The sequence below is a fragment of the Sipha flava genome, unplaced genomic scaffold (assembly GCF_003268045.1).
Source record: "Sipha flava isolate LNK unplaced genomic scaffold, YSA_version1 40_pilon_pilon, whole genome shotgun sequence".
NCBI classification, from domain to species: Eukaryota; Metazoa; Arthropoda; class Insecta; order Hemiptera; family Aphididae; genus Sipha; species Sipha flava.
This window is the reverse complement of record NW_020273126.1, coordinates 1,412,415-1,434,834: the sequence shown is the minus strand read 5'-3', so window position 1 is coordinate 1,434,834 and position 22,420 is coordinate 1,412,415. Positions and strand designations below refer to the sequence as shown.

The 22,420-nt window shown below is 27.7% G+C and overlaps 2 protein-coding genes across 5 annotated transcripts in view; both read left to right on the top strand.

Annotated features, from left to right (window-relative positions):
• Positions 1–7,855: 7,855 nt before the first annotated feature.
• LOC112688811 (mitochondrial ribonuclease P catalytic subunit) lies at positions 7,856–11,127 on the top strand. The gene is made up of 6 exons (XM_025562195.1): positions 7,856–8,522; positions 8,592–8,964; positions 9,468–9,711; positions 10,452–10,588; positions 10,662–10,854; positions 10,962–11,127. Exons 1-6 carry the CDS (start codon positions 8,012–8,014, stop codon positions 11,097–11,099), a joined length of 1,596 nt encoding a protein of 531 aa, XP_025417980.1. The 5' UTR covers positions 7,856–8,011; the 3' UTR covers positions 11,100–11,127.
• Positions 11,128–14,714: 3,587 nt separating this feature from the next.
• The window catches only part of LOC112688810 (afadin), a 63,491-nt gene continuing 55,785 nt past the window's right edge, over positions 14,715–22,420 (top strand). Inside the window, exon 1 of one of the 4 annotated variants that reach the window (XM_025562191.1) lies at positions 14,715–15,301. The gene's annotated coding sequence lies outside the window, so the exon portion shown is untranslated. The remainder of the gene's footprint in view (positions 15,302–22,420) is intronic. The other 3 variants (XM_025562190.1, XM_025562188.1, XM_025562189.1) reach the window with 3 other exon arrangements.

The following is a 22,420-nucleotide window of genomic DNA, read 5'->3' as shown; positions in this document are numbered from 1 at the left end:
TACAGAGCTGTATATAGTTTAGAAAATATAAAATCACTAAGCTTTCAAATACTTTAAAATATAAGCTATATTCTTTTTTTATTTTTATTCAACTTCTAGCAGTGACCATTACTATTTGTCTGTACAATTTTGTATCATTAAATAAATTATACAACATGAGGATATTTTGTGTTTTATCTAATACTTACAAGTTGGAAAATTATGCTAAAATAATAACATAGGTAAGATAAAAATAACAAAATACATTTTTTAGGTAAAATTAATAAGTTTATTTATTAATTGTTTATTATAAATATGGTTATTTAAGTTCAGATATAATATATTTAATTAGTGGACATGCTTTATTAAACTGTATTTTAATGTTATAAAAAAAACATTAAATAAACAACTAAATAGATAATACTAAAGGATATTCTATGTTAAACACATAGTAAATTTTAAAACACATATCCAAGGCTTTGATAATAGAAAAAATACATATTTTGATTCATAAAAATAAACCATGATTTGCAATGGATTTGAAAATATATACACAATCACTAATCAAACCTAATAATAGGCATTTTTTTTTAACTTCATCATTTACTCTAGCTCAACTGCTGCATTTGCAACTATCATAAACGTTTTCTGTGAATTTTATTTGAAAATGTATGTTAATATTTTTTCCCATCTAAATCAGTGAAAAACTTGTAGTGTAAATGAAATCAGCATGTAAACTACAACACTACGACATTTTTTTTAATCTGAAAAAAATTAATTAGTTTTGAAACTAATAAGTCAATAATATATTTATTTAGGTACATTAAAAAAATTCAAGATTTTTTAGGATATAGTGATGTATGAACAATATACAAACAATTAAATATGAACTTATTAGATTATTTAACTCTTAAGTAAAAACTTTTAAAATTTGGATATAAGTTTATTATGTTTTGTTTATTTCAGTATGCTATTGTAGTACGCTATTCTAAACATAAAATATAAATACATACCTAATAAATTTAATATTCAATATATGGACATACAGGTTAGGTCATTAAAATAGTAGTTATTAAAACAAACGAAGAAAACATGGAAAAAAAAAATTATAATTTTTGATATGGAGTAAGTATCAATATTTATTTTAGATTTAATCTGACGAAAATAATCATAAATTATGAAACTTAAACATAAGAAAATAGTGTCTTATCATAGAAAAATAACATCTATAATAAATATAATTAGCTCATTACAATACTTAACTTACTTTCCGATGCATTATTAAAATTTTTCATGTCTTCATAAAGTATACAACAACTGAAATGATTATTTAGAAAGGGGCCAAGTCCAAAAAGTGAATATTTCGGGAAATTAAAAATAATTATTTTTCTTATAAAAATTTGGATGAAAAAAATTATAAAAAATATTTTAGATTTCCTTTTACTATAATTAATTAAATATGTGAATACCATGTTTTCAAATTTCTTTTTTAACTTATAACGTAAATTTAAATTGAACAATTTTGACCATTTTCATAAACAATAAGTTACTTAACTTTTTTCATAAATAAAATTACTAAATCATAAACGGGGTTGTGTACAATACAACGATATAAACCAAAACTACTCAGCCAATGTATTTTAGTATGACTTTTAAAATATGTTAATCATTGAAAGGAACTATTCCCAATTTTTATTTTACTTTTAAATCAACAAGTTATATATTGTATAATATTTTTTTAATTTGTGTATTTCTTAGTACTGTATGACCTAAATAAAATAATATAGGTTAGGCTTGTTAATATTTATAAATTAAAATATTAGTGTAAGTATGTTGTTATGATACATTTAGAGATTAAATTGAGATATGGTACCTGGGGGGAGGAGGGGGGTTAGTGTGAGCTATGTAATTTCAGCACCTCCAGCTATTTGGGCTTTAGTTGCGCCTATGGCAGGCACGTAGTCATGTGTTTTTATAGAAACAAATTAAAAATATTGCGGTAGTATATATATGTGTGTACTATGCACGTATTACACGTGTAAGCATATTATATTAAATATAATATGCATACACGCGTACATTTTGTAAATATTTATTTGTTTTATAAATTTTATGCATTCCGTACACGGTACACGACAAAGGTTTATAAAATAATAATTTGTCCTCCCAAATTAGCGTTTGTCGGATCGGCCCGCGGTGGCCGACTGCGGATAATGGGCGTGACACAAGCATGCGCCACGTGGAAACAGTGCTTTCTCTTGATCGTTATGTACATTTCATTTTTGGTGTGACATCCTTCTAAATTTTATTTATGATATTTATAAAGGATCCTATAATTATAATTTGTGTAATTTAACTTGATTTTAAATATTTAAAAATAATTCATTAGTGTGCTACTCAATTCTTAAATGAATTAAATCAAAATTTCATGGTACACCACATTCGGAGTTATATTTTGTTGTATATAAACGTATAAATCAGGCCTTCCGACTTTAGAAAATACTACATACAATTGTACGTGTGAAAAACAATTATTTTCTAAATTTACTCCACAATGAGCTAAAATCTGATGCTTTGCTTTATTTATTGTCATTGGATAAAAATATTTAATTGGAAACTGGACTCTTTTGAAGTGAACTGGAAAATCCTTGACGTTTAAAGGAATTTTTTATAAAAATATTTTTTCTTTTTTAACACATTCTGTCAACATTTACTTCAATTACATGGTTTGTAAGAGAGATGACACGGAGAATATTCCCATAACATAACCTAGAAGATATCGAATATCATGATAATATGATTGGTGATGAATTCCAACCTTTAGTCATATTTTATGAGGAGGCATACTGGATCTTGTTTGTGAATTAAAAACTCTGTAAGGAAATGTAATTCGGTATTAAGAACTTAATTAAAATATTCAATAATTTAAAAGTATAGGTAGATAGATACTTGTGTATAAACTTTCTAATTACATACATTTTATAGATCACTACTTATTGTTAAAAATAATTTAAAAAATAATATTAACAAAATACATACAATAGAAGTGTTGACAAAAATAATACCTTCACATCAATATTAAAATACAGTCGTGACTTGTGGTGGCTGGAACCCGATTGAGCACGATTGATCTTTTTCATAACCCGATTTAGCAAGGTTGCAATCAAATAATAGGAACCAAAAAAAACGACACGATTGAGCACGAGAATATGTGAGACGTTGCCGCTTTGTACCGTAGAATATTATTCAGTGCACCGTATTATTGTATTTGCAAGATTTTGTTATAATTATTATGTAATTCAATTTTAGATTCGTAACGATTATTTCATAATTTAAAATTTTTACAGCTTAGTTTTTCTAAAATAAATAACTCTCCAATTGAAAAACATCGCCATTTTTTCTAATCCCAATAAACCTATACTTAAAAGCTCCGACATTAGCTAACTCTTTACCTCTTTCAGATAAAATAATGTTTTTTTCATTATTTTCCATTTCAATTTGCAAAATACACGTTATTTAGGAATATAACACTAGTACACGAGACAACAGAACAGACTATTATTAACAGCGTAGGTACATACAATAACAGTGCAATAGTTGTAGATAAAATTCTGGTTTCCTATAAAATTATTTTTCTATAAAGTTATTTTAAACTTCCGTGGTACCCATCAATCGATAGCGAAATTAATAGTTTCATATTAGTAATCTACACATACTAGTAAAAATCTAACAACGTTGTACACAATAATTTTTTTTTCCGTGCTTAATCGGATCGTCATAAAGGTCGGCCGATAACGACCTTGCTTAATCGGGTATCACGGCTTGTGGTAAGAGGTAATGGGTCTCAATTTTAAAATTATTATAAATTACTTGTTATAGGTTTGCTATTATTTCCTATGTAAAAAAAAAAAAAAAATTTGCAAAATCGCGCGATAGAATAAAATAGAAGTGACATTTATTCACGATTATGAAACGTAATAGATAAATAGACCGGAGTTACCGGAGCAACCGATTTGGTTGTCATAGAAAATTCATGGTAAAATCATAATTAATTTATAGTGGATTGTACATTTTTTAATAAATACATAATCACTTAATATAATACTAATTAATATTATGATTTTACAATGAATTTATGATGTCAACCAAATAGTTAACTCAAATCAGCCTTGCCTGTAACGGTTTTTGATTTCCACGCGCGATCCCATAAATCTAATTTACGCTATCACACTCATAACATTTTCGCTTCAAAATGATACTCAATATTCAACTTAATTGCAACAAGTTATTTTGACGCCGAAAATGTATCACAAGTGCAGAGTAAAATAACCTAACTCAAGAAGTCGATCATTTTTTAGGTGGTGGGTGATTGGGTGAATGCTTAGCATATATCAGTGGTGAATACTGACTCTTATGTATGGGCATGCTCATTTATCATAATGTTTTATAGTTACATTTTATTTATAATTAATAAATAATACACAAATTTGTATTAATTTATTCATAAGACTTTAATTTAATATATATATATATATATATATATAATAACACTTACTTAAATAATATTTAACTAAATAAACAATAGGTATTAAAAAAATAGCACAACAAAACAAAATGAAGATAAATTGTCATATACTCGTACACGTAAATTTTATAAATTACGACATTGACGAAGCGCAACAGAATGAGTATGCTCTGGGAAATAAATGGCACCTTCTAATTATTTACTTAATTTTTAAAACTTTTCAGGTGATACGTATAGTATATAGTATATGTCAAAATTATGTACATGTATAAATATAATATAATTACCTTTATATTGTAGACAATTTAGCACAAATAAATAATTGTTGGCATTATTTTGATATAACCATCCAGTGATTGCTTAATTATAACTAATCAAAATAGTGCACGTTCTATTTCAATAAAGCAATATTAGTTATGACTAAAGTCAAAAATTTTTCGCGCTTTTAGGCGCTTTAAAGTAGTTTTGTTATACTAGTGTGCGGTCACTCTTACCTTTTTCTTCTTTTTCCTTGTTCTTCTTTCTCCCAATTCGAGGTTCATACATTCTGCTATTTTGAGCCAATATGACATTTTTAAATTCCTATCATTATATGAAGGAGAACTCATGTCCCAGAGACTTGGAAGGTTTTGGATCTCCAAAATCAATTTTCCGTATCAAACATAATATAATGTATAGATAATAAAATAAATATATACATATATAGTATATTACAAATATATTTTAAAATGCTAAAATTATTAAAATTTAAAAATGATAATTAATTAATTATCAATTTCGGTCACCGATAATCCGGGCAATTGTGATCGGATGAACCGAATTGCATGTGTTGTGCTTTACATCAAGAAACGTAACTGCACGGTTGGACCGCAACACACGTTCATGCCACCGGCGGCCCCACCACGAAAATTTTAAAAAAATTTTATTCAAATATTTTGTACGTAATTTGTATGAATTTATACGACAGTTTTCAGAATTTGTACGACGTTGTTATTTGACTTATATCAAAAATACCGAATAAAATTTTTTTTAAGTTTTCGTGGTGGGGGGACGGTAACATGGACGTCCGCAACACGTTGTGGTCGCTTCCCGACGGTTTTTAATCGGTTCCGCAAATCGATCTAGTCTGGCCCTGATAACGCGTTTTAAGTATATTTAAACCTATTATATTTTGACTGTTGCGGTTTCGTCACCAATCGTCTCCGGTTAGTCGGCAACTGACAAAACGCATAATATGATCCTAGCCTTAATATTTTATGTAGCATAATATGCTCATATTATGAGGTATGTATATAAGAAACAGATAACACGGACACAATTACCCCCTATTTAGAAAATGAAAACGATTTAATATTTAATCGCAACACCCAAAATAGAATAGCTTTCAGATTAGGAAATCCATTATCGCAACTGTACAATAGATTTGTAATCTAATTTATTTCAAGAATCATTTGGTTATCAACAACCGGATGTGATCGGACACAATCGTTATAAAATATACCAGGGGATCCAAACCTCGGCCCTCGATGCCTTTCTTTTGCACCCCCCCCCCCCCAACAATTAAATTAATTATTTATATTATTAATTAAAAATTACAGTCACAATAATACTTTAACAAAATCATGATATGATCGTATACATTTTACATTTTATATTTATAGTTCCCGTGATAAGACACGATGGAAAGCGAGCATTAATAATATATAATAATGTGCACATAAAATATAATTATAAAATAATATATAAATAGACAAAATATAATTTTTTTTTCTTTTAACCCACCCGGTGTGTTAAAGAAAGTGTAAATTTTCCCGCGAACCACAAAAGGTTGAATCACCCTGATATATACCTTCGCCTGTATTTGTAGCTGTGCTCAGCCCCCACAGTTCAAAAATTATTCCGGCGCCACTGGCATGGATTTTATTAAAATAGAAAATAGAAAAAACATTAAAACATAACCAATAAAACTATTAGGATAGTTCGTAACATAATATTATTCTTTACACCGTTCAAAACCACTGTACAACAATATTGGCTACTATTATAGACCTTTGTATATTATAGAGTGTGTATGTTACTATAGGTATACATTTTGTATTACATTTATGAGTAGCTACAAGAGCTACAAATAAACGACTTCAAAAGGAGGTAATTTTAAATTTCCCTTTACACATACTAACACTAACCAACAAATATTCCATAACTTATTATACCCTTTTACCCTTTTAATACAACGTTATTATGGAAAATTCTCCATTTTTAACAATTATAATTCTCAAAAATGATAAAACTACTTCATTAATTATTTCATATATTGGCGATCCTAAAATGATTGCTGGTGACCCTTAAGGCGGCCGTGACCCCCAGTTTGAGAATCGCTGAATTTAAGTTTAAGGGGAGAACCACCAGGGGCATATTTTATGGGTTCTGAATCCGTATTTAAGGAATTGATTATATGTGAGATACACATTTCATATTTTTTTAATGTGGATCATTTTATAACGAAATCAAATTATACGTGGCTGTGAATACTGAATTGGACTTTTTGTCGACCTAACCTAACCTACCTATATCAAATCTAAGTAAAATTGTTTTAAATGTTGTAATGTATTCTTATTTTAATTGTATTAGTAAGTTGTTATCTAGAATATGTTTATTATTACATCAATAACTAACAAATTACCCTGATTCATTTGATTATAACATACTCAAATTCATAGTTGATATATACTTATATGAATGGATATTATGTAAACTAACAGTGGTGGGTTTAATGACTACTGGATAAGTAAAAACATGTTCGACCTAGTTAACCTAGTAACCTAGTTAAATAACTAGGCAGTCCGAAACTCCGAAATATGTCAAGACAGTTGACAACGTATCCTAAGCCAATTTCGATTTACAGGCAAACTACAACTTTAATTTTGGTAGGGCTAAAGTATTAAGACAAAACTGACACGCAAGTGCTATGCCCCTATTTTATTCAATCACATACAAGTACAGTTTTAGTTCTATTCTCTACTATAAATTCAAATTTTTTTTCTGAACAAGTTCTCATAATTTAATATATGAATTTGAAATACTACACACGCACATGCCACAAGTGATAATATCACAGTTATAAGTTATAACTTATAAGTTCAGTTGCATTGCTGCAATTACACTTTTATGCCTCCATGCCACCACGGTTCCACAATTATCAAGGAAAACTACGCTGGTAACACTGTATATACTTATTTCCATGACTATATTATCACTATAGTTTCGGTTAAATATTTTGAATCGAAATCCCTATCAAAGGTTATGTTATCAGTGTTATCGCTTTATCACTTATCAATAATAATCATTTTTAGTTAAAATTCGGTTTGCATTTTTAATTTTAGTGTAAATGGGTATATATTGTAACGTTTATTACTTTTTAAGTTTACATGAATGTTATAGTATGTATTATTAGTCGTGGTCTTTTTTTTTTTATTTATTTTAAATTTTGAAAAATTAAATCTTAAAATGTGTCTGTTATTAAGAAAACAACATCATTGGAATTTTTTAAAATTAGCGTGGCAAAAAAAAACATGTTTTTGCGCTCAAAGATTGTATTCAGAGGATTCAAATGAAATTAAGGTGCCTTTCAAAATGACCGGTCGATTTGCTAGTAATCAACAAAAAACTATTATATCAGATTTTATTGCTGTGTCAAATTCTAAAAATGTTGATTGGAATGCATTGAAGCAGTCTGTTTTGTCTCTTAATCGAGGGTATATAAACGAAAAAAATATAAATGGATGCATATTAGAAAAATGTACTCAAAAAAAGCGTTTAGATTTAGCAAAGTCGTACATGAAGTATGTTAGAGACTGTAGTCAGACTAAACCAATTTTATCACTAGAACTTTTATATCTTCGTTCATGTTATATGTCAAGATATCAATTGACAGATGACGATCGAAATGAAATTCAGACTAATTGTCAAATGCTGCTAAAAAATTATTCACATTTATTGAATTGTTTTCTTCTTGAAAGTAATAGTTATAATTAAAAAATAATAGTTTCTTAATTTAAATTAATTTTACTGTGTAATATGCATTTAGGTATTGTTATGGGACTTTGTTGTACAGATATGTGGCGTGATTCCTTAGAACATTTGAAAGTTGTGAAAAATAAAAATGAAATTAGCATGACTACAATGATTTGTATAATTTTAAAAGCATTTGAAGAAAAAGAATTTGATATAGGGTGGACACTAATACAAGATATGTATGATCAGTATGAAATGCTATCAAATGAAGTATTTGTTGCTTGGTTTAATCTTTGTGAAAAAAATATAAATTGTAGCTATTTGAAAGTATTAGAATTTTTGAGAGATAATGAATGTATTGTTCGAGAAGATTTAGCCAAATTAATTCATGATAAATTTAATCAATTTGGTAATAAAAGTACTACAACAATGATTTATCATCATAAGTAAGACACTTTTATTCATGTATAATATTTTCATATGATTAATGTTAACTGTTATTTAGGTGCCTGTTGTAATAATTCAAAAAATTATTAGAATATAACTGTTAGAATTATGACAAGTCTTTGATGTAACAAAAACTTTCAATTTTTTCGAAAATAATATATTATTTAAAGTTTAATAAGACACATACTTATACACTCGCACACATTATGCATTATTTATAAATCGGGTGGTCGAAGTCCATCCAAATCAAATTTTAATATTTAATAACTTTTCATATTACATTGAATAGCATTGATAGTATAAAGTAATTTATTTTCTATAAAAATAATCTTGTTCATATAAAATAAAAATATTTTTGCAAAATATAATAATACTATGTTTTATCAGGTGCCTAATAGTGTTTATTGTTGTTAAAAAAAAATTGTGCATATTTCAAACTCATTATGTTTTTTTTTTTTTATAGAAACATGTTGACTATATCATGTATTATTTAATTTTTTAGTGGGAAATGTAAACATTGTAATCAAATCTTAAAACCAGTTGAAGTAACTGACTCTGAGTTTAAGAAACTTCAAGAATGTTTTTTGTCTAATGTAATGATTGGAAAAAATATATTTAATAACTCATCTCCCCAGGAATTTAATGATTTTAAAGATTATATAGAAATGACTGCCCCATATGATGTGGTAGTTGATGGATTAAACTTAGCATATGCCTATCGTCAAAAAATTTCTAATAATTCAATAGTTAGTACAATATAATAATTAACTATTTACATAATGATAATATTAAAAATGGTTGAGACTAAAATGTCTCATTGTTACACACTATTGGTTTATTGTATATTGCTCTAATGGTTTTTTAAACTTGAATTTAATGTATGATTGTTCTCGAAAAATGGTATTGAGTAAAAGAGGTAAGGTCAAACAGTTTTATGTATTTCCAAAGATAGTTGATATAATAGAGAAACTAAATTTCTTATTAAGATAGGTTGGAGTTTAAATTTTCTAAATTATGCAAAAAATTAAAAATACATATAAAATTTAAAAAAATCAAAATTGTTCAATGCTTATAAATAACACAAAGGTCAGTAATTTGAAACTCTGATTTTTTTTAACTAAAAAATAGGAAATATCCAATTTCAATTTGTTGTATCGTTTTTGCAACATTCGATTATTATTATTATTTTTTTTTTTTTTTGACAACAAATTAAATCATATAAAAATTCTTGTATCCAGTTTGGAAGTTTTAAGTATAAAAATTGAAAATGTTATACATTTTGACTACAAAAATATACCGGATTTATAATTTTATCAAGATTTAATAATTAAACATTTATAATTTTTTTTTATTATTATTAATTGATCAAATATATGTATGAGAAACTAGGAGCTATATACAAAGAAAAAACATACAATCTAAAAATATTTAAGTAAAGATTTTATACATTATGTATTAATATATAATCAAAACAATTTGCTTTTAGACGAAGATTATTATGAAAACTTTTATTGAAAATAAAATGAAAGTATTATTAATTGGCAGAAAACATTTAATTAACATGTTGGGAAATGAATTTGATTTTATAAAGAGAAATGCCCATATATTTTTTACAAATGATGTGTAAGTATTCAATTAAATATACAATATTAAAAATAATGTTATTATTTTTTATTTATTTATTTTTTTGAATCAGATCTAAAGATGATCCCTTTGTTTTATATGCAGCAATGTATAGTGGTTTTAATACAAAAATTCTTACAAGGGATCTTATGCGAGGTCACAAATTTTTGTTGAAAAATACTGAAATGAAAAGTGTATTTCAAAAATGGTTACAAAAACATAGATTAGTATTACAACTTCGTAAAGGGGATCATGTTGCTGTTAAAGTTAGTTTTTAAAACATAATAGGGCATGGTAGAACATATCAAATACATTTATTATAATATAACATTTTCAATGTTTCTTTTTATTTTGTGTATGTTCATGATTTCAGGCACCTATTACTTATTTACAAACAACACAAAATAATATAAATGGTATATGGCACTTACCTTACAAAGAATCAAAAGATCCTGGTTCCTGGTCAAAACCAGATTCAACTCCTGATAAATGGATGTGCATTAAAACATGAATAAAAATAAATGCATTTTAATTAATTATTTTTGTTTTTAGTATATTGATTATTATTTCAGTTAAAAAATGATATAAACAACAATATTTAGTACATTACTGCATATGTATATGCATATTTAATGTTATTTTGTCATTTTTGTTTAGTATTTTATTATAATTATCATATTAAGTTAAATTAGTGTTTATAAAGGGGATTGATAAATAATTGTTAAGAATTATAATTGTTTATTTTGTAGATTCTACTTATTAAAATTTAAAAACAAGTAGCAATTAAAAATTTTATCATAATTCATTGCTTAAAATGAAAAAAACTTTAGATCGTTCCATAAAACATGCTAAGATTTGGTATCATCAATTAAACTTTTTTTATGAAATACTATAAACTGTAAAATTTAAAATGACGGTATATAGTCTCCTAATTAATATACATTAGGTCACTTGGTCCACATACAAGTAAATTTTTTTATTCAAATTATAATGGTGTACGGATGAATTTTCAGACTTTAAATTTAAATGATAAATGTAATTTGTAATTATGATCATTTATAATCTTAAAATTATAGCAAATATTACATTGAGAACATACATTATTGTTATAACTAGTCATATTAGATTAATTGTATCAAAAGATATTGTTTATAATTGCAAGTATTTCTGTATTGTGTGTGATATATACTAATATTATAATATAAATTGACTGATTATTTAAAATATTTTTATATACAATTTTTTAATATATACTAGATAATTTTAAAAAAGCTTTTTGTTTATTCTTTTCAATAAACTACTTAAATTAATAAAATATTTGGTGAATTTAAAATATTTTAGTATCAATTAATGGTAAAATCAATAATATGAAGTTAGGTATTTAAGAAATGGATTAATATAGTATGTTAAATACTTAAAATATAAATAATTAAATTATTTTATTTTAGTCGCCTAATGCATTTAAATATTTCACTTAAAACCTACATTTTTTACGGTTATGTTTTTTATTATGTTAATAGTATTGGTGTTAATGTTATGCTATAGTTGTTAATATTATAAAATCAATGACTGTACAGGTAGGTACATAAAATGTGAATATCACTAAGAGAGCAGAGTAACAAAAGAGTTGTAATTTGAAATATCCTTATAAGTTAGAAAAAAATCTAATAGATGTTACATAGCTTTTATTATTGTCTACTATTTTATCATAATCCAAAACTCAAGTAGGTAGGTACCTCAACAAATTTTGTTTTCTGAAAAACGTGTTAACCAGGCGCAAATATTGTTTGAGATTTAGAGGAGCTAAAAAATTATTCATAATACATTTTTCTACCTATGTACAATATACTGGTAGTATAATCAGTGGTGCTTTAACGGCGGGGTCCAGAGAGTCTTGACTCCCCTGAGGCCCCGAGTTAAAGCTTAAAATGTTATGTTATTTAAAAATTCTAAATGTCGCCATTGAGTATAATCTTAATTTCGAGAGGAATTATAACTAATCTAGGGGTTTGGTCTTTCCCCATTATTTGTGCCTATGGTGTAGACTAATGCCTATGTGAAAATATATCTTAAAATAGAAATTAGACAAAAGCAAAAAAAAAAGGAAAAAAGTAGTAATGATTAAGTTGCTGCCATTATAAAAAAGATAATGAAAATTAAACTAGACACAAAGGCACATTAAATGTACCTATTTGTTTTGCTCATTTAAGGTATAGTAGGAATGTTGAAAAATGTGGTTTTGTGTTTTTAAATAAATGATAATGATTATTTTAAAGTTAACGATGTCGTTAACCATTATACTCATTAGGTATATCTTAAATTGATTCTCAGTAGAACTCACTTAAACAAATTTGTCGTAATTTGTCCTATTTTGAATACTATTAAAATTAATGGAATGCAATAAAAGTGTTTGAATTGAAATACAACTGCACTTTTTAAATTTTTTTTTAACAATTTTAAAATGTATTGTACCTAATTGAAATTTATTTTAAATAGTGAAATAGGAATTCACGCTTTCAACATCGACAAACCATTAAAAATCTGCATTTTTACCATTTAAAATTAAATTTAAGTATAGTTGTCTCATCACGATTCGTATCTCTGGTGTAGACACAGTTCACCCATCTTTTGTTACTCTAGGTACTTCTGCAATTCATAAATATTTTTCTAAATAAATTTATCTACATGGATAAAAATGTTAGAGCTATTATACTAAGGTTATTAAATATTTTCACTATTCATTTTGTTTAAGAAGATTAATTTTAAATTATGCCATATACAAGAATTGTGAAATTTTTATTTTATTTATTAATTCATATCGAGTCAAGGAAAAAATGTTTATTATAAATAGATAATGTTTATTATGTGCTTTTAATAAATTAAAATGTATGATACCTCCGGTATTTATTTATCAATTATTAATACATGTATATTATACTTATATACGGCATGAACAGTAGATACATCATTTTAGTAAAAGTATATTATACTTGTTCAAGGAAAAAATTATTTTACATTACTATAAAATGTATATATTTTATACTTGGCTTAAAACATTTCCAGTTGTTTACTGTGAAAAGAAATCAATTGAATCTAGAGAAATCGAAAAACGTTGTTATGCCTTATCGGACAGTAAGGCAAGATACAACTAATACAAGATACTAACCTAAGTATTTTTATTTTATACAAAAAAAAATTTCTCTTCCTTATATGGTGTATATATAGTTTTTCCAGTATCGCTATTCACAGAATATAATGTATAACCATTGATTAAATATTTAATCAATGGTATAACCTACTATTTTAGTCTATATAAATTCTGATTTAGAAAGAGTAATAATATAAATACAAGGTTAATCTTGGATGATTTCAATTTTTATCGACATTAGTATGTTGTTTTCATAAATATTCTGTATTTTAATATATTGATAGTAAGTTGTCGACATAAACAAACGAACAAAATTTATGACGGTTGTATTGAGTATCGTAGTAAAAGAAAAAAAGCTAAACCAAATATGTGTAATTGATTTTAATCACAAGATGTTATAGTAGTAGTTCGTTGTTGTAGACAAGTAGTGGAGTGCCCGTACATAATTGATCAGACAAAATATGTGATGGGTGCGTCTTTAGTATTGTTATTGTTTATTTTTCTGGAATTAATTATGTAGAAAAACCGTGTTGGAACTACAATCAACTGGCGACCGTCGTACTAAAAAGTAACCACGCGAATTTCTTTCTTGTAGTAGTCGCCCGTTCGAATCGACCGAAATTTTTTGTTTCGATACGTTATTAAAACAATATCGTGTATTAATCACGCACGGCTGCGACTGGACGGGATATTATATCGAGTAATGTCGATACTACTAGTAGTAGTAATAATAATAATAACCATCGAAGACGTTAGCATTACGGTCGGTCGGCCGTCGTCGCCCGTATGTCCTTCCTTTGTGTTTTCGTGACGTTTGTGTCGTCGTCGTCGTCGTCGTACCACACATCGTAGCACGTACCACGGTGTAAGGTGTTGCGCCTTCGTTGCCGTGCCTGGCCGTGATACGGCGCCACGATCGCAAATCTGGTTTCACCTGGCGCGCGCATGCGCGCCACCGCCAGTTTTATCGTTAGGCATTCGGCCGTTGTCTGGTGCGTGACGTTTTGTACGTGCGGCTGACGTTGTACCGTATTTATATTATTATTATTATTTTCTTGGTTCCCCTCCGGTTGCCGTCGCGTCGAAATCCACCGCCGCCACCGCTCGTGTACGTCCGTACGTGCGTGTTTTGTAGTGCACTAGTGCAGTGCAGTGTGCGTCTCGCTGTTATTAAAATACGTTTCGCGCTCGTCCGCGCGTTTTCCGCGATTTTCTTTCTCCTCCCGCGTCAGTGTTCGACCGTTGGTGCGCACATCGTACGATAATATTGGTAAATAATCAATCCCGCAATGTGCCAGTGAAAAACGTGAGCGTTCCCGAAAATAGTTTTACAATATTTAAAGTTGTAAATTTTCGATTCTCGCGTATTGTGCGACGACGGGCGCCGCGCAGCAGTGACCGCGTTTTCCGCGACGTAGTTCGGAACATGGCCCCGGGGCCGCTGGTTCGACAGCTACCTGTTGTTTCTCACGTCGGTAGTGTCAACGAGATGATGTGCAACCGCGATCGCGGCACCGCTGTCTGCCGAGGACACTGATCGGAGCAGAGGAGATACCCATACCGAAGTGAGTGTTGATTATATATATATATATATATAATATGTTTAGCGAACGTATCGCCGTGACGTTTCCCCGTTACGAAATACGACAGTCGGCCGAATATAAAAAAAAAACCGGCGGTTGGGTTGGGACGCATTTGAATAGGGCGGCGGTGGCGGCTCCCGTGTTGGGTATGCGCTACCTGCGCACCACCCGTCGCCGCCGCGGAGTTCACGTATAGATTGCGTGCAAAGATGGCTGCCGGCCGTGTCGGACACGGCGACCAGGTAACCTCTTTATTAGTTTTTTTTTTCGCGTATCCGTTTATCCGCTTCACGTGCGATTTCCAATCCTCGGGATTTCGGCCCGCGAACCACGGAATTACGGTGCATATGTGTAGCCACAACAATATGGTATGTCTCTCCGAGGACCGGTTCGCACGTTTCGGGGTATTGCGGATGACGTCTCGTGTTATGCGATGATAGTCGTGATGGCGGGAGGATACGTGCACGGAGATAGTCCCCAAATGAGATAACGATTCGCTAAGTGTGTCGCGCGAATACACAAACCTACAACATAGACGTCCCCAACGCTCGATCCTTCGTATTATCAATCGCAATTGGTCACTACGAATAAATATTTTTCGAGATCAAGTCTTATTGACGGTTTTGCGATTTTTTTCGCATCTTTATTCGCCGCAGCCGTTGGTCGTGTGTTGTTGGCGCGGCGCGTGCCCAAATCGTATGACCGTCGATGGATGCAAGAAATAAATGAAATATGGACCGGGGCCAATAATATATTCGATGAAACGGTGGGGCCGGCGGTAACAGAGGGCGAGACTCTGTCGTCGGTCGGTGTCATATTTCATAAAATTACTCATCAACAATGTATCAATGATGGGTATGTCGTTGGTTTGTTTTTCTGTTAGCTTCACAACTCAGTACGCCCACGACGTTGCCCATACGTAAGAAGATTTTTTAACGGATTTAGTTTGCTGTGCATTAAATCCTCTTAAAAATCTTACTGTGTTGTGTTCTGGGGATTTAATCCTTGCGAATTGAAAATCAGCCATATTCAGTTCAACTGATCAAATTTTGCTTCTCCACTGATTAAAAATATCAAGTCTTTTACAATTAATTTTTATTTTTTGGAAATAAATTTTCTTTCTATTATTCCTATTAATAATTATTTTCGTTCAACTCTTGCAATAATGGCATATTACCAAAATAAGTCCCTTTTAGCGAGCCAGTTTTCTACCCATTTATGCCTCATATTCCTTTTTGAGATATAATGGTACCCTACATAATCAATACTACATTGGCTTTCATTTTTTTATCCCGAAGACTATTTTATTCATTATTTTATCAATAAAAGTATAAAATAACATTTATTTAACAAAAATTCATAACATATTAACAAAACAATAACTGATAAATCAGCTGTAATTCATTATATAAATTCGTAAATCTTTCAGAATGTCTGAAAAAAACCGGAGGACTTAATCCTCAGCATAAAAATTAATGGTTTTCCTCCACTAAGACTAAGTCCGCTAAATAATGCGGTCCGTGAAAATATAAGGACTTTTATTTTTATGCTAGTGGGCACTACTGAAGACCTTGTCCGACGGACTAAATCCGTTGAGGATCTAAAAATTAAACTGTCATTAAATTCTTACGTGTATGGGTACCTAATCGGCCCAGAACACGGATAGACTTGAATCGTTTTATGAGCTCATTTATTCGTTTATCGATTTCTTATCAGAAATAACGTGACAACAACCTTTTTTCTGGGAACGTTAACTACAAGACTATATTTACACAAACTCGTGCAGTATGAAAGGCTACGGGAAAAACAATATGGTCTATATTCCTAAACTGTTTTAGTATTGCGGTTTTCAAGTATCAGAACTTAAAAAAAGTAAGAAATAAAGTACAAAATTATTGAAAAAAATGTATTATGATAATACTCATTTTTAGGGGTCTCAAACGATATATTTTTAAATATCGATATCGAATTGATACAACCAATATTTTATTACGGCATTGAAATATCGACAAATCGAAAAACCTATTTATTTTTATTTAGTATTTAGTATCTTCTAATATTTATACATTGTACATACCTTGGTATATATCGAAAATTCAACATATCGGTATCAATAATTTATCAAAAATATAACATATAATAAAAAAAAAAAAACAAAGTATAGATCAATTTTTTTAAATTTATTATTTAAAAATTATAAATATCATAAATATGAATATGAGGTAAATTAATTAAAATAAAAAAATCCACCATGTCCTTTTGGTATGATTTATTCTGCGTGAATTTTATTTTTATTTTTTTTCTACACTTTCGTTTTCATATGACACATGTGCTCTATGAATAAATTAAAAACTAAAAAAAGTGGGTTAACAGAATATGTGAAAATTAATAAAATAAGAATTTATAATGAGCTACTTACAATGACGTAATACTAGGTCTGATCGACCTATACATTGTAAATGAAAATAATAAATATTAAATATTATATTTTATAGTTTATAGTTTATAGTTTTATACCTTAAATAGGGGTCACATATGCATGCGCGTGCGAGTGAAAGAGTACCTAATCCCCAATGCATTTACACTTACTTATGAATAACGATAATTATTAATTAATAATTATTAATTTACTACTAATACTAACACACTGCATAATGCGTTGAATCACGAAATTACCTACACACAAATCCTTAATAAATGCCCCATTTTTCGTTAAGTGATTTTTTCTATATAGGAAAAACATACCTACATTACGATATTTATTTAGATATCGATATTAAACATATCATATTTGTACTCGATATCGTTTGAGACCCCTACTAATTTTTGATAAAAAAAATAAAAAAAAAATTTAAATTTACTTTTTAAATCAAATGACTAGTTGAATTATTATGAGATTTCTTTTTTTTGACTATTATTGTTTTTCCTCATAGCCCTTCGTATTGTTACTAGTTGTCACTCATGGACACAACATCGGTATGTGGTTTCCGTTAGCAACGTGTTTAGTTTGTCAAAGGTCGATGTGTCTACGGCTGCTAGCGCTGTCGTGCACGAGTCGACAAAAGAGTCATTTCCTTGGTTATTTCTTTCCCGTCGGTTGAAAAATAATTAAAATAACTTAGACGACGTATATCATATATAATCATGTGAACAACTCTTTCGTTACTGGTATAAAGATAACTCATTCAATGTGTATTTTTCTGATGATTCAACATTATTTGATAATTATAGAGTTTTAAATCGTTAACCCGTGTTTGCTTGATTTTCCTTATCGCGGAACCCATTTCTGACTTATTATACAATATAAGAAATGATAAACTGAAATATGCTTGCTGCTAGTGACAGTTGGATTGGATTTTTTTCAGAATTTTTTTGTGTCTGTACAAAATTCATAAAAAAAATCTATCAAATAGATAATAGAATTCGTAACGCGAAAATAATCCCATTAAATTTATTGTATAAACAAGCCAATCGACTCTCAATATCGCACTAGCTTAAATTTATCTGTATTATTGTAGAATATATTTCAGGAAACTTGTTATTTAAAAATGAAAAATAAGTACCTAATACTAGCATTGATTGAACTTATCTGTACAATTCATGGTACACTCTAGTGTGAATATCATCTACAATCATACATAAGTACACAATTATCCCTCCAAGTTAAGTAGAATCTTCAGAGTCCAGAATTATTGTAGTGATACTTTATTTTTGAGGTTATACCTTATGAAAACGTGTAGTTTTTTTTTAATAGAAATATCTAGAAAAATTATTTAAAAATGTAAAGTTGGTAACCCAGTAAATTATATTGTTCTCAAATATGTCATGCAAATAATTAAATAAAAAATATATTTTTTAAGTAAATCACCCTTACCATTTACTATTTTTATTTTTATGAGTTGTTATCGTCTTACTAATTGTATAATGTATGATTCGGGGTTTTGCTTCAACCCTATTTGAATAAATTATAGTTTGGATGGAGTTGATCAAAATTATTTTTTTCTTTTCTTGCTAAAAGTATATTTGTTATAACTCATGTAATATATGCTCTTCAATTATTTTGTTATTACACAAGTATTTAAGTAGGTATCAGTATATTATGTATAAAGCTCATAAATTATATTAATGTTATTTAGTTGCGTTTTATTACGTTTTATTTTATTTTGAGTGATGATTGGGTTGTAATTGTTATCTTATGTAAATGGTTTTATGATAACATTTCATTTTTACAATAAAGTAAATATATCTATTCTGTACTAGCATAGGGTAATAGTAGTGATGTGTTATTTGAAATTATTTTTCTTCGTCATGTTATCAATATTTTGTTCATATATATATGATATATCCATTTTTTAAGAGTTCATTGTACAGCCTTTATAGTGTCATTCCTACGAACACAATAAAAAGTATTAAATAATTATCTAAAGTTATATCCTTTTTTATTCTGTGATTTTTTGCTTTTGTATTTTGTTATAAATAAAAATGCAATATTTATAAGTTATATTTTGGGTCTTATTTGAGCCTGAATCAAATATATTTCAATTCAAAGATTATACCATGAAATATGTCTTGTAAGTAATATGATAAGGTGATGATGAGTGTCTTATCTGTGGAATGTACTCGACTGGTAGTAGATTATGGTAGCATATTTTTTTTTTTTTTTATTATTTATTTATTTATTTTTTTTTTTTTGTAATTGTTATTCTATGAATTGGTGTTGTTTTAGATTTTTACATGATATTCTTTAATTGTTACATAATGTAGTTACATTCTTTAGCAATACTTACTTATTTATTTTGTATAAAACTGTAAAACAGGATGTTTACATGTAGGAAGCATGTTGATTTTAAAGTTTATTTTAGATTTGAAGTTAAGCAACTATTTATTGGATCAAATTAATATCAGTATAATAGCTTAAAATTAGTTATCGGGTTATCATTACATTTCTATATTTAATTTAGGTATAGGTACATATTTATTTTGTTTTATTTATCTATATGTATTAATTGATTAATTATTTAAATGTCATAGGTTGGTTTAATTATCTTTATCAGTGAATAAAATTATTGCTGTACTACAATTTATTTATTTCATTCATATAATATAAATAACTTGGTAGCAGGTTATTTAATTAATAGTTAATTATTTTTGGTAATTGATTTGAAAAATAATACAATTTATGCGAATTAAATTAAAATAACATACTTATTTTACTTACGTAGAAGTGCAAATTATGTAAAGGTTTTTATTAAAAAGTAGATACTGTTTAAGGTTATAGCTGTTTTACTAATCGATAGAGCGCGGATTAATATGCATTAAAAAACTAACTAAATATGTGCTAAAAATCCTATAAATGCACTTAAATGTTAAAATATGCAAGAATTTTTTTTAACATTTAGTTAAAATAATACATAAAAAAATATTTTTAAAATTATTGAATCTTACTATAGATATTTGTATTTTTATTTTTTAGAAATTTATTTACCAAAATCATTTTTTAGATAGTTTACATATTTACGAAAAAAAAAAATCAATTAATATAAAAAATGTTCTTACTTAAATTTGAATTGTAAGTGTGACAATCATTTTAGCTACATTTTCGAAATCCATCGATCGTTGTTTATCGGTCGACAAATGTTAATATCTTGAAAATAACCTTTCCACGTATATAAAAGTAATAGTTACACATTAAAAAAATATCGTATCATTTGGAGATAAATCTTAGCTGATTTGAAATGATTAATTTTCACCATTTTAAATTTTTAATATTTCAGTAAATGTGTTGTAGGATTTATCTTTTGTTAATACTTTTCCACATTTTTCATATACAGATTTACCCCAAACAATACCTAGTAAATATTAAAAAAAACATCGAAATATGCAGTTAAAGATTAAATATGCAATAAAAATCGTAAAATAAGCTTTTTAAATAAAAAGGGTAAATTACGAAGTATGCAAAAATAAGACAATAAATATAAATTTATAAATAAAGAAAACAGTTATTGTTTAAATTGTAATATCATGAAACAAAGTTTGTACTAACTTAGCATATCTCATCCAATCTATTAGAATACATATGCAAATACATATAAACCCGCACTCTACTCATCGGGTATTACCTCTAACGATATTATAATCAATTACTCATTTTCAGATATCTTTAACTGATATTTTATTATATTTTTGTCTTCAGGTGTTTTATTATTAATTATTTTTAATAAAATAACATAATTATATATATATATATGTATATTATAGTTATAGGAATGCAGGGACCTTGTAAAACTTGTTTAGATTTTGAAAATGGAAAATCCCGTTTAAAATTTCACTTCTGGGCCCAAATAAGAAAGTTATGCTACTGACTATTGTCTTTGTCCCAGTCTTTGTCTAACATAAATTACTTTTATTTATATTATTTGTTACAATTATTAAACTTTTATTACATATGTCTCAGATGTCACTTTTTATGTCACAATAAAATTGTTATTTTGACGAAGATATGATGTTATTCATATATTATTTACTTATTATTGTGTAATTATTTAATAAATACGGTTTAATATAATTTAAATTATAAAATAAATTATATTATAATAATTAATATGTAGTAAAAATATCTGAAGTACGAAAAGACGTATACTATTTATTGTTAGATGTAAAACAGTTTTTTTTAGTTCATCATAATTTATATAATACCTTTGTCTATCCATTTGAGAACCTTGCATTTAATTTTCATTAGGATATGTTTTTTAATGTATTAAATTCTGTATTGCCTCGTGATTTATACTAGTTATCAAAACATTTATGATTTATTTAAATTTAATTTCTTTATAGGGTTCTTTCAGTTCGATATTGTAATAAATAATAGGTTTGGCAGAAGTTATTAGTATATTTTTTTAACATGAGGGCATTAGTTGGTTGAATTATTTCACTGGTATTTTTACCTACTAACACTGAATATGAATGATTAGCAGGTTTATGATTTTAATGTATTTACTTTTTTTTCTTTGTTACTTAAAATAATTTAAATTCTGGTGAAATTCCTTTAATATTACATTCAGTGTATGTACAAAATCTAATACCTATTGCTTTTTTTTGCAC

Coding starts and splice junctions, on each gene's coding strand:
- LOC112688811 (XM_025562195.1), top strand. CDS start 8,012: ATGTGTCTGTTATTAAGAAAACAACATCATTGGAATTTTTTAAAATTA. Junction 8,965..9,467: donor ACAATGATTTATCATCATAA/GTAAGACACTTT, acceptor TTAATTTTTTAG/TGGGAAATGTAAACATTGTA. Junction 10,589..10,661: donor ATATTTTTTACAAATGATGT/GTAAGTATTCAA, acceptor TTTTTGAATCAG/ATCTAAAGATGATCCCTTTG.